At 32.8% G+C, this 13,360-nt stretch overlaps 2 protein-coding genes and 1 non-coding gene across 3 annotated transcripts; 1 reads left to right on the top strand and 2 right to left on the bottom strand.

Moving 5' to 3' along the window:
• Window positions 1–1,290: 1,290 nt before the first annotated feature.
• On the bottom strand, window positions 1,291–5,731 carry LOC110619360 (putative disease resistance protein At1g50180). Its single transcript, XM_021762760.2, has 2 exons — window positions 2,436–5,731; window positions 1,291–1,966 (listed from the first exon to the last, which is right to left on the bottom strand). The coding sequence occupies exon 1, from the start codon at window positions 5,391–5,393 to the stop codon at window positions 2,469–2,471; it is 2,925 nt and encodes a 974-aa protein (XP_021618452.1). The 5' UTR covers window positions 5,394–5,731; the 3' UTR covers window positions 1,291–1,966; window positions 2,436–2,468.
• A 2,183-nt stretch (window positions 5,732–7,914) lies between these two features.
• Window positions 7,915–7,988, top strand: TRNAV-CAC. The gene has a single exon. It is a non-coding gene; the product is annotated as a tRNA-Val (tRNA).
• Window positions 7,989–10,099: 2,111 nt separating this feature from the next.
• LOC110618527 (putative disease resistance protein At1g50180) lies at window positions 10,100–13,360 on the bottom strand. Its single transcript, XM_021761671.2, has one exon. It carries the CDS (start codon window positions 13,229–13,231, stop codon window positions 10,226–10,228), a length of 3,006 nt encoding a protein of 1,001 aa, XP_021617363.1. The 5' UTR covers window positions 13,232–13,360; the 3' UTR covers window positions 10,100–10,225.

Raw genomic sequence — 13,360 nt, 5'->3', positions numbered from 1 at the left:
TTACTTTTTGGGAAGTGCAGAACTGAGTAGGAATTGTTTGCTGCAAAATCCTAGGAAATTTTCTTCCCTGGCCTATGAGATATAAAACTTTGATGAAAGGAAGAAAAAGAGAGCAGAAGATTTGAGATAAAATACTTGATTATTCTCCTACACTGCGAAATGTTTTAACCAGCTCTTCTTCTTCCATTTTTTTAGCAAAGATTTGAACTTCTTTTACTGCTTCATCCTTTCCAACATGAATTTAGGAACCCTTTCTTCTTCTGTTCTTTCCAACTTAGTTTTATCATCGCTAGATGCAACACCCATCAAGATTCCAACCATAACATCCTTTGTGGAGAATTGTTGAGATAAGAATGCCCAAGAATAGCAATCAAAATGCTGCTTCACATGAGATTCATTGTATACTTTCTTGGCAAGGGTGGTTTTCCCAACTGATCTTTAAGAGCCCTAATGCTTGTATGTTGTATCCAAGGTAATAACTTGCTCATCATGGTCATCTGGGTATGATCTTCGTAGTCGTTGCATCTCACGTGCAAAACTGAACCCTTCTCCTTGAGCAACCAATTTGATGTCATAAGTTTGCATACTTGTAGAAATATCCCCAATCTTAGCTCGGATGGATCTTATCTGGGTCCCTATCTCACGAAGACGAAAAGCCTTTCTGAACATGAAGGAAGCCCTATTGATGAACCCATGAACACCTTCTCCCGAGCCCTAGCAGCTTTAAGAAGAAAAGTATCTATAATATCCTCTGCATCATAAGTTAGGTCTTTGATTTCAGCTACCCAGCTACGAACTCGTTCATCTTAAGTGGGGGAAAAATATCATTTCTTATTTGATCAAACTCACAAGTCTTCGTTCTTCCAGACTCAATTTCGCCTTAAAATTGGAATGGTTAGAGTAGAGATATTTGAGGGTCGAGTTTTCACAAATACCAACTTGACTGAATTTTAGTATGATAGATTTTACTTAATAGATAATTGAGTTTGAAATGCATTCAAATTTCAAATTTCATATTTGGAAAGATCATTTTCACATAGAATTTTCTCACTACCATCCGCAAGAGTAGAAAAGATGCTCAGAAAAAGAAGGAAGAACAAATGAGAGTGCGTGCATGTGAAGGAAAATGAGCAATTGAAGGAGAGGAAATTTAAAAAGGAATTAATATATTTAACTCTTAACTCAGAACTACTAAATAAGTTGAATTAAATATTTTAATTCTAGTGGAAAAGAAATCCAAAAGTTATTATTTTAGCTGGCTGTTATGGTAAGAGTCAAAAACCCAGGATGAAAAAGAAAAAGCTTATCCTTAATAAACACAAAGAACGTGATGATTGTCTATGACATAACGATATTCTCTGCTAATCTTCATTGGATTGATGGTCAACACAAAGAGATATTAACTTCAAGCACATAATTGAATTAACCTGTGATCTTCTGGATTGAACCCAAGTTGCCAGTCTCCTCTTTTTAAAAAATTCACCACGGGAAAACCACTGGAATCAATCACATATATCAGATCTCTCTGCGAATTCATATCCTTGTTGTTGGATCCTGAAGTAGGAGTTTGATGTGTGCAAGATTATGCTGCACTACTGCTGAACTACTCCAGTGAGTTATCAAAGTTTTTTTAAGAGCATACATGGAGATTGTGATACATCAGTCTGTTGCAACAATTACTCTCACAGAACACTGAAATTCTGTCAAGAATTTATATTACATTACATTGCATCATTTACTTATTCATGAAAACAGGAAAAGAAAAAGAAACATTAAAATGACAGTATTGTGGTAAACATGACATAAAGATCTGGTGGATGTGGTCAAATATGCAACAGAGAACAAAGATTATCTCATCTGAATGTAAAAGTCTGCTAATTTCTGCCACTTACAACACATGATCACTCGTGCAGATACTCTGCGTTCCCTGCCAATCGTTGTTCATGTCTTCGGCTGCTGCTACAATCTAGAAGGACAAGGACAAGTTAAAGAAATAATAAACCAGATTTTAGGTGCTAGCTGTTTTATTTTTGAACATAAGTTGCCGCATGATTAGCTGCTTTTTGATGCATTTTCTGTTAAAGCTCTCATGCATAAATACATGCCTTTATCCAAATATGCTTCTGCTTCATAATTATTTTCTGCTGCTTTTGGAAACCAACACCAATTCATCAATGTAAGACTAAAAAAGATTTTTTTATGAAACTTGGTATTGAAATTGAACATAATCTCAAGACAAGGCAAAAGGAAAACCCAAAATGTTAATTGCAAAAACTGGCTAACAAATTGAAAATTATTCAGGGTAAACCATATGTCAAAAACAAGTACAGGCATCCAAAATGTGTCTTTTTTTCAGATTTCCCTCACATCTCATGCAAGCTAAGGGCAATTTGTGCGTCCACTTGTTATCCAGATTTAAAAAAACAAAAATTTACCTCGCGATTTTCCTTTCTGTGTCGGCTTCTTGTCTACTTGAATGAGATGGATGGTATTCGCCGGACTTTGTCAAAATCCTCTCCTTCTACTCCACTTACTACTCGAACCCGCTCTTCACATCTCACCATATCAATGAGTTTCAATTCTCGGATAGTAGTCACAAACTTCAACCCATTGGGAATCATCTTCAGTTTTTCTAAACTTAAAGATAAACTCTTGAGACATGGCATTGCACCTTCCTCTATTCTCCATTCTTCTAGACCAAATGATTTAAGTGCAAGAGTCTCAAGTTGAGGAAACCCAGTGGCAGAGCAGACCATTCTAGACCCTTGATAGGCATCATTCTCCAAGGACAAAAACCTCAAATTTGGTAGTTTCTCTAGAATACACATAGGATCTTGCCTCAAGTTAGAATCCCACAAAATTAACTTGACAAGGCTTGGTGGTAAGATTTCCAGGTTGTGATGGAGAGGAGGTTGACATTCTGGTATGCCTCCGCCTAACTCTACCTTAGTCAATAAATTGCAATGTTGAAGTGGTTCCAAATTCGAAAAACTACCAATAATCTGCATCTTCAAGGAACGAAGACGACCAGATCCAAAAATGAAAGATTTCAGAACAGGCCCTACTTCATCTGATTTCTGGAAATATACTCCTATATTTCGAAGATTAGTCAATTTATGCATTGCACCTTCTCTAATCAGATTCTTAGCATAAACAGACTTCAAAGTCTCCAAGTTCTTTAGTGTATGCAATCGAAGATGCTCGTAGTCTTTATGATCTACTAGTAGATGTCGCAAAAATTTTAATTTCCATAGCACATCAGGCAACCTAGTGAAATAATCATTACATCGTAGATCAAGAGTGTATAAATTCATTAGGTTTCCTATGGATTCTGGTAAAGCCAAGTATTTGTTTCCTATGGATTCTGGTAAAGCCAAGTATTTTTTCCCATCCTTCAATCCAGTATGTTTCAGTCCAAGATATCTCAAGTGAATCAAATTATCAATTTCTCTAGGTAAGCAATGCGAATATTGTAGTACACCCTCCATGTTTAAGACTCTAAGTAGTCTAAAATTCTTAAAAATAGATATTCCTTGCTTCTTTGTCATAACGTAGTTCTCATCTCCAACAAAAAAGATAAGTGATCGAAGATTTTCAAGACCAATATTAGAACTTGGTATGTAAAACTCCATCTGACTATGATCATGCCTTGGCAAGCAAGGATGAATAGCAATTCTATGCAACTTACTTTTTGTTGCCATGTGTCGAGTGGAGGAGGAGGACCAACTGTCTGCTGTGATGTTCCTTCGGTGTTCAACAACTGCAAGGAAGTTCTCATCCCTTGCCTTTGTTATGCACATTTGTCGCACAATATCATGAAGGCTGCAAGTTTTGACACGGGTTCCAGTGTGATCCTTCTGGCTTACTTGGACCATGCACCTACTCACAAGCTCCTCACAATATTCTTCAGCTACATCTTCTATTGTCATTTCTTCTTCATTTAATGGTGGAGCTACAAACCCCTCAGCAATCCACATTCGAATTAATGCCCTCTTGCGAAACTCTGTGCCTTCTGGAAATTGAGAAAGATAGAGAAAGCAGGGTTTTAAATGAAAAGGCAAATCATCATAGCTCAAAGCCAACATCTTATATACCCCATCATCCTGATGATCCTGTTCCCACTTCAAGAATTGTGCATTAATATTTCTTCTCACTGCCTGCCATTCCCCCAGTGTACTTTTTGTTGCCAATAAGGCTCCAAGCACAATTATTGCTAAGGGTAATCCTCCACATTTTTTCATCATCTCCTTTCCCAGAGCTTCAAATTCTGGTGGGTAACCGTGCTTATTGAGAATATGTTTTGGGAATGCTTTTCTACTGAGAAGTTCCCAGCCCTCATCACCTGTCAAAAGTGGTAGCTCCACTTTGGGACTCGATGGATCAGCATAAGAAGCAACATCTCTATTGCGGGTGGTCAATAAAACTTTGCTCCCTCTCTTGCCATTTGGGAAAGCTGGTCTCAAACACAACCATTTCTCATTTGTCCAAATATCATCCAGGACCACAAAGTACCTCTTGTCTGCTAAGACATCATAAAGAAATTCAATCAACTCTTCCTCTGCCATTCTTTCAAAAACTGATTTAAACTCCATTTTCGCTTTCATCTCCTCCACCTTCGATTTCAAGAGCTCTTCCTTTTCCTTTTCCTTTGTTTCCAACTTCGCTTCATCCTTGCTAGACACAACGTCCATCAAGATTCCAATCAAAATTTCCTTTGTGGAGATTTGCTGAGATATGAAAGTCCATGAATAAGAATCAAAGTGTCGGTTCACTAGAAAGTGTTTGTAAACTTTCTTAGCAAGAGTGGTTTTGCCCAGTCCTCTCATGCCCACTATGGAAACGACACGCACTTGCTCTTCCTTCAACATCAAATGAGCTCTAAGAACACTTATTACAGCATCGAAGCCAATGATATCATCTTCCTCAGCATGCGGGTATGATCTTCTGGATGATGGTTGATGTTTTCTAGCACTCTCTCCCTCAACAAGTTTGTAACCGTAATTCTGCATACTTGCAGATATACCCTCAATTTTTGCTCGGATGTAAGTAATCTGAGTTCCAATTTCATAGAAAAAGAAAGCCTGAGAGAACTTGAAGGAAACCCTCTTAATGAACCCACGTACGCCTTCTCCTGTGCCTCTTGCAACTTGAAGAAGAAAGGTATCGATTACATCCTCAGCATCATAAGTGAGGTCTCTGATTTCAGCTACGCAGTTACGAACGCTCTCATCTTGGTGTTGACTACGGTCTGCATCTTTCAAGAGGCACTTCATCCGCTTCAGTTCAGCTTGCAACAGTTCGATTTCACCCCGCACACCACGCAGAAAAGCTGCTTTTTGTATGAGCAATTCAGCAATTCTTTCAACAGCCACAGAAACAACAGCCTCGGTCATTGTTCTTGTTCTTAGCAACAAAGGAAAACTCAGAAATACGAGAGATAATTTTGTCCGAACAATTCTCCACTGCTCTGACCGATCATGTGCAAAATGGTTTGGTGGGTCACTTATAATTACTTCTGCAAGTTCAATGTATCCCTCAAGTTTTCCATCTAATCAAATTGGAAGAAAATTCATATTTGACTGAAAACGTAGTGCATTTGGACTTGTTTTCCATTTTTTTGGACAATAATTGAAATGACACTATCAATGAGCAGGACCACTGAAGCAAAACCCAATTAGGGGAAGGGAAGCCATGATCAGTGTAAGGTTCAGGCAGATTGCAGTACGGATTCGGTAATTTGAGCTGTGACCGAGTGAAAATCTTTTTCTTTTTTGTCTACCTTATCTGAGAGAGAGAATTCATCGAACAGAAGAACAACAATCCCCGAACCTTTTTTTTTTCAAAAAAAAAAAAAAAGAAATTACAGAATGAAGAAATTTGGTGGAATTTCATATTTTATGATCTAATTTAAAGAAAATTTAGAATTCAACTCCTAAAATTAAATTTTATGGAATTCATTATAATCAATAGAAGTATTGATAAAAAAAAAATAAGTCAAATTTTTTTAATTTATCAGTTAAGAGAGATTCAAATAAATTTAAAAAATTAATAATAAATTATATTATAATTTTTAAAATTTTATATTATTAATAAAATATATAATCTTTTAATTTAAATTTTATATTAAAATTAAATATATTTTATATTTATTATATATAATATTTAATATATTATATCAAATAAATATTTATTATAAATAAATTTATATTATATAAAATATTATATATAAATAATATAAGTTAAAATATTTTATTAATTATTTATACTCAATATTATAAATTGTGTATAGTTTTTATTTTTATTAATAATATTTTAAATAAAATGAAATATTATATTTTTTAAATTGTAATTTTTTTTATATTTTAAATTTTATTAATAATTTATGTTATTATATAAAAGTGAAAATAGATAGTAAATGATGGGAATAATAAAAAAATAATATTATAATAATAACAATATGTATTTAAAAATTATTTTATTAATTAAATAAAAATTTAGGGACTATATTATAATTTATTATTAATTTTTTAAAATTTAATTTAATATTTTTAGTCATAATAATGGTAAATTAAAAAAAGTTTAATTTTATTATTTAAAATATTAAATATAAATATTAATTTTCATAAAAAATTAAATTTTTTTATTAATATCTTTAATTAAAACCAATTCTTTCAAGTTTTAATAAAATTTGAAATGAATTATATAAAATTTATATAAAAATATTTTTTATTTATCGACTAAAATGACCTTAATAAAATTTTTTTCTCAATTATTATTTATTTTATTAGTTAATTAAATAAATAACTAAATATTAATAAAAAAAATTAAAAAATATTAATGATTATAAAATAAAAAATTATTTTAATAAATAATTATATTTTTTTAATTTTTTATATCATTTTATAAATATTAAATAAAAATAATGGATGCTATTAAACAACGGATCACTTACTTTAGACTTTTAATCTCTTAAATTAATTGAATGGAATAAAAACTCTCTTACACAAGAATACATATTAATATAACTTTTACGTTAATTTATTTTGATTTTATTAATAATAATAATTATTATTATTATATAAATTTTTTTAATAATATATATATATTTGAAATTAAATTATATGAAAAATGGGTGAGAGGATATCATTTTGACAAAAAAGTTTAAATGCACTTTTGAATTTTTTTTATGCAAGCCGAAATTTTATTTTTTTAGTTAAATTAAAATTTATATTTTATATTTAAAGCTAGAAATAATAAAATATTAATTTTAATAATAAAATATTATTTTTATAATTTGAAATGTCGAAATCACAAAGGAGTGTGGAGAATTACGGAAAAGTGTTCTAGGTTGTGGTGTGGGATGACTTTGGTTGTTACCAAATTCTGACTAGTACAATTCACAAGCTATATATTTAAATCTCTTATTAAATTGGATCGATTTTCCTCTTCTCCTTAAATATTTTATAGACAAAAAAATATTCTGATTAATACAAATTATACTAAAATCAAATTATTCTTCCATTAAAATAAAGGATGGATTCTGCTAAAAATTTATGTTTATGCAGACCATATGTCATGGGTTTTGCTAAAGATTTATGCAGCACAGAAAAGATAGCTTCATTTATTGCAAGTGTTGCACTAACCCGTGCAGTAAGTTCAACAAATCTTCCTTTGTATTCTAGAAGTTTATCATAAAAAGATTCATTTCAGGCCTAATGTATAAGTTTATATATTGGTGTTTAAATTTCTAATGCAATATATCATCTGCTCCATGAATCATATGCCAGCATATTTGCCAATGGCAGCGGCTATCTCGTGCGTCCGAGGATACTTGAGGCGATCTTCACGCCTGCAGTGGCACAGGTGTTTGTCGGTTTCGTTCTGCACGGTTGAGTTTTACTACTGCATCGATGGGTCTGGGTGGTGTAGTTGGTTATCACGCTAGTCTCACACACTAGAGGTCCCCGGTTCGAACCCGGGCTCAGACATTAGGCTCTTATTTCTTTTTTGATTTTAATTCTAATTTTTTATTAAAATTAGAATTACATTAAAAAATCAAATTCAATATATCAAATTTTGGATTACATGATATAATTAAAAAGGTAAACACTTGTGATGTTAATTAATTAAATGTTTTTAATTCTAATTTATTTTAAATATTTTAAATATCTCATAAGATATTTGCAAAATTCAAAATACCACAAAACTTTATTAATAAAATTTAGAGTACAAATATGTAATCTACGATTTATATTTGTATATTTTCTTTTCATGTTTTAAAGCTTTGCCTTGTACTAATCAGCTTTATTTGGGTAGGTTATTCACAATGTAATAAAAATATAATTTATTTCTTATTTTTTAAATAAGAAACAATTTATTTCTTAAATTTACATTATATTAATAGAATAGTTTTTTTTATTAAATACATCATTATCAATTCTAAATTAAAAAAAAATCAGTTTAAATTTAGTAAATTAAAAATTATTACAAACATTAAAATTATTAATTATTAAAAAGTGAAACGTGTGAATAATAAATTTTAATGATATTAATTCTTTTATTTTTAATGCATATTTATATTCTAAATTTTTAATTTTAGACCATTTTGCTATGATTTTATAAATAAGCCCAAAGTAATTTTAACCGAAATTTAAATATATCACCGATTATTTTACGTGATTTTTTAATTAATTATATTTTGAATCTATTAGACGAAATAATGCTTTTTTTTATAATTTCACACTTATATTCTAATATTTTTTATTTATTAAATAAAATAATTTAAACTACAATTATAAAAAACAGAAAATTAATAATCATATTCTTTATTAAAATACTGACGCATAAATTAATTGGTAATTTTCTTTGCCGCTGTAATTATAAAAGAGATGGGAAAATCTAAATAAACAAATAGCATTAAAAGAAAAATGTGTTGGGCAAGTGAAGGTGAGCATTCGGTCGGTTTGGTTCAAAACCGAACTGAACCGAATAAACCGAAAACTAAAATTTTAGTGTTTATAAAAATCGAACCGAATTGATTTTGATCAGAAATCAAATCGAACCAAACCGGTCTGATTCAGTTCGATTCGATTTGATCAGTTTCGATTTTTAATAATTTTTTTATTTTTTATACTTTATTTTTAGTATCTTAAAATTTAATTAAAATATTTTAATATTAATATAATTTAATTTCTCTATATTATTGAAAAAATATATTATTATTACTAATCAGTTCGGTTCGGTTTTTTCGGTTTTTTCTGATCAAAATCGAACCGAATTGAAATTTTTAAAATTAAAAACCAAACTGAACTAAAATATATAAAAAAAACCGAACTAAATTTTTAAATCGATTCGATTCGATTGATTTTTTCAGTTTGAACCGAATACTGCTCACCTCTAGCAAGTGATATCATTGTGAGTATTCATTTTTTTTCAATGCATATTTATATTCTAAATTTTTAATTTTAGACCATTTTGCTATGATTTTATAAATAAGCCCAAAGTAATTTTAACCGAAATTTAAATATATGACAGATCATTTTACGTAATTTTTTAATTAATTATATTTTGAATCTATTAGACGAAATAATGCCTTTTTTTTATAATTTCACACTTATATTCTAATATTTTTTATTTATTAAATAAAATAATTTAAACTACAATTATCAAAATACAGAAAATTAATAATCATATTCTTTACTAAAATACTGACGCATAAAAAAATTAAATTAGTTGGCAATTTTGTTTGCCGCTCTAATTATAAAAGAGATGGTAAAACCTAAATAAACAAATAGCATTAAAGAAAAAGGTAATGGGTAAGTGATATTGTGGTAAGAAAGGGACTGCGGACTCTTTGGTATTTTTCCAAGTAACTCCAGCTTAGTTGAGCGTTTAGCTAAAATGTGTTTAAAAGTAAGTTTAGATTAAAATACATAATTAAATGATGTAATTGTTAAAATTCATGTGGCAGAATAGAATTCATTTGCCCAGTTGTTTAGCAGCACAAGAATTCTGCATTACTCAGCTGATTCTTAACACACATTTATTTGTCAATCAAAGTTTTCTGAAGAGCATACATTGGATAAGTAACACAACTGAATTACAATAAAAGAATTTGCATTACCTATATTAATTATTCGTCACACGAAAAAACAAACAAACAAAGTATTCAGGAATAGCTACCAATTCATCAATCATGGTGAGTGGTAGATTGTCATGGGAAGTGTCAGGTTGAGATGGAGGGTATGTGTCTTACCTTCTCAAAATCCTCTCCTTCCACTCCATTTATGACTCTAATTCTCTTGGCAAATGTTTCTGTCATATTAGTGACTTTCAATTCTTGGAGATTAGTGACAGATTTTAATCCTTCAGGGATCATCTTCAATTTCCCCAGCCTTTCTAGACGCAAAATCTTGAGACATGGAAATGCACCTTCCTTTATTTCCCATGCTTGTAACGCTGCAAGCCCATCAAGTTCAAGAATCTCTAGTTGAGGAAATCCCTGTGCAGAGCAGAGCATTTTAGTCCCCTTGTATGAAACCTCCCCCAAGTATAGGAAGCTTAAACTAGGCAGCTTCTCCAGAAAAATCATGGGATCTTGCATTAACTGAGAATTGCTCAAAACTAACTTGGTGATGCTTCCTGGTAGATATCCCAAGTTGTGGTGGACTAACTCTGGATCTTCCGGTATAATTCCATGCAGTTCTAGCTTCGTTAAACATTGACAATGAGAAAGCGGCTCAAGGTTTGGAAATGAGCTGCCCTTTCCCTGCATGTTCAAAGAACGAAGACGGCCTGTTGAGAAAATTGGAGATTTCATAACTCTATCAATATCTTCCATTCTCTTGAAATTGACTGCTAAATTTCGTAGATTAGTCAAATTCTGCATTGCATTTCTCAGAACTAGATTCTCACAATGTGCCCACCTCAAAGTCTCCAGATTTCTTAATGTATCCATTTGGCAATTCCCCAGAATATTATGCAAGTCTATCAGCAAATGTCTCAAATCTTCTAGCTTCCACACTACATCAGGCAGTCTTCCTAATTGATTATCTCGTACATCGAAGGTGTATAAGCTCTTCAGCTTACCTATGGACATTGGCAATGATGTTTCCGAGGATAATTCAGTTTTTCTTAGCCCAAGATACCTCAAATGAATCAGATCACCAATTTCATTCGGTAGATTTCCAATATAAACACCCTTTAGATTCAATACTCTGAGCATTCTAGAATCCTTGAAGATAAGGATTTTTTGATCAATTGTCAACCAATACCTTTGCTCTTCCAGGAAGTAGGAAACAGATCGAAGGCCCCGATTTCCGCCTTGCTGCAATGGTACAGAACACTGTCCAGCAAATTCTGGGGATATTTCAGGATGAATAGCTATTCTTCGTGCCACGATATTCTTTCGGTAGTGCTCAAAAACCCCAAGAAAATTCTCCTCTCTAGCTTTCAGAATACACATGTCTCGCATCAAATCATGAACACGACACGTTTTGATGCCTATTCCAGTGTGATCCCTTCGACTAACTTGAATCATGCACCTGCCAACAAGCTCTTCCAGACATTGCTCACCTACATCTTCCATGGTTTCCTCCCCTTCTCTTGCCAATGCTCGTGGCACAAATCCTTCAGCAATCCACATCCGAATCAATACCCTCTTGTGAATCTCCCAATCTTCTGGAAACTGAGAAAAATAGAGAAAGAATGGTTTTAGATAGAAAGGCATATCATGATAGCTCAAAGCTAATATGCCATATACTCCTCCATATTGATTCTTTTTTTCCCACTTGACAAATTGTGCATTAATATTTCTGAGCACTGCCTCCCACTCCTTCAATGTCTTCTTTGTTGCCAATAAACCTCCAAGTACAACAACTGCTAAAGGCAATCCTCCACATTTTTTCACCATTTCCCTTCCCAGCTTCTCATATTCTGGTGGGCAACCATGTTCAATGAGAGTAGCTCTTCGGAATGCTTTTTTGCTGAGAAGTTGCCAGGCCTCATTATTTGTTAGAAGAGATGGTTCCACTGGAGTGCTCCATGGATCTGCATAAGAAGCAACTTCTTTGTTCCTGGTGGTCAACAAAACTTTGCTCCCTTTCTTGCCAGTTGAAGGAAAAGCATGTTTTAAACCATCCCAAGCTTCATTCTTCCAAATATCATCAAGAACCACCAAGTATCGCTTACTCTCTAACACTTTGAAAAGTGTTTCAACTAGTTTTTCTTCTTTCATCCTTTCCAACATTGAATTAAACATGGGTTCCACTTTTATTTGTTTCATCACCGATTTAAACAACTGTTCTTCCTCTGTCCTTTTCTCTTGTTTCAACATGGATTTGAACATGGATTCAGACAACTGTTCTTCCTTCATCCGTTTCTTTTGTTCTTCAGACAAATCTTTTACTTTCATTGAATCCACGTTGCGTTCTATGCTCTCCAACCTCGATTGGAGAAGTTTCTCCTCTTCCAGTTTTACCAACTCAAATTTGTCCTGCTTAGATGCAACTTCCATCAGAATACCAACCAAAACATCCCTTGTGGAGAACTGCTGAGATAAGAAAGACCAAGAAAGACAATCAAAATGCTGCCTCACATGAATATCATTGTATATTGTTTTGGCGAGGGTGGTTTTACCTAGCCCTCCCATACCCACTAAAGAAACAACTCTGCGTTGCTCTTCCTCCATCAACAATTGAGATTTAACATCCCTGATGGTTACCTCCAAGCTAATAACATCATCTTCCTGATCGTGTGGATATGATCTTCTGAATCGCCTTTGGCTTTCACTTGTAGATCTTGACCCTTCTCCTTCAGGATCAAGTTTGATGCCATAATTCTGCATACTTGCAGAGACACTCACAATCTTAGCTTGGATGGATTTGATCTGGGTTCCAATTTCATGGAGATCAGGAACTTTAGTGAACATGGACGTAGCCCTCTTGACAAGTCCACATACCCTTCTTTTTGAGCCTGTTTGAGCTCTGAGAAGAAGAAAGGTATCTATAACATCCTCAGCTTCATATGCGATGTCTCTTATTTCAGCTACCCAGTTGCTCACACGTTCATCTTGATCTTGTTTGCTGTCTGCATCTTTCAAGAAGCACCGAATCCGCTTAAGTTCAGTCTGCAGCTGCTCAACTTCATCCCGCACGCCATAAAGTAAACTTGCTTCACGAACAAGCACGTCCGCAATCCTTTCAATGGCAAAGGAAACAATAGCCTCAACCATTTTTTTTCTTTCAGAGGTTGAATTACAAGCAAAGAGGTGAAAATTATCTCCAAGATGATTAGTTTGGATACTGTTTTTTGCTGGGTATCGTCTATCATGCTCAAGGAATTGACGTGTGATGATGCCAGT

The sequence above is a fragment of the Manihot esculenta genome, chromosome 7 (genome assembly GCF_001659605.2).
Source record: "Manihot esculenta cultivar AM560-2 chromosome 7, M.esculenta_v8, whole genome shotgun sequence".
Taxonomy (NCBI): domain Eukaryota; kingdom Viridiplantae; phylum Streptophyta; class Magnoliopsida; order Malpighiales; family Euphorbiaceae; genus Manihot; species Manihot esculenta.
This window is presented reverse-complemented; position numbering and strand designations above follow the sequence as displayed.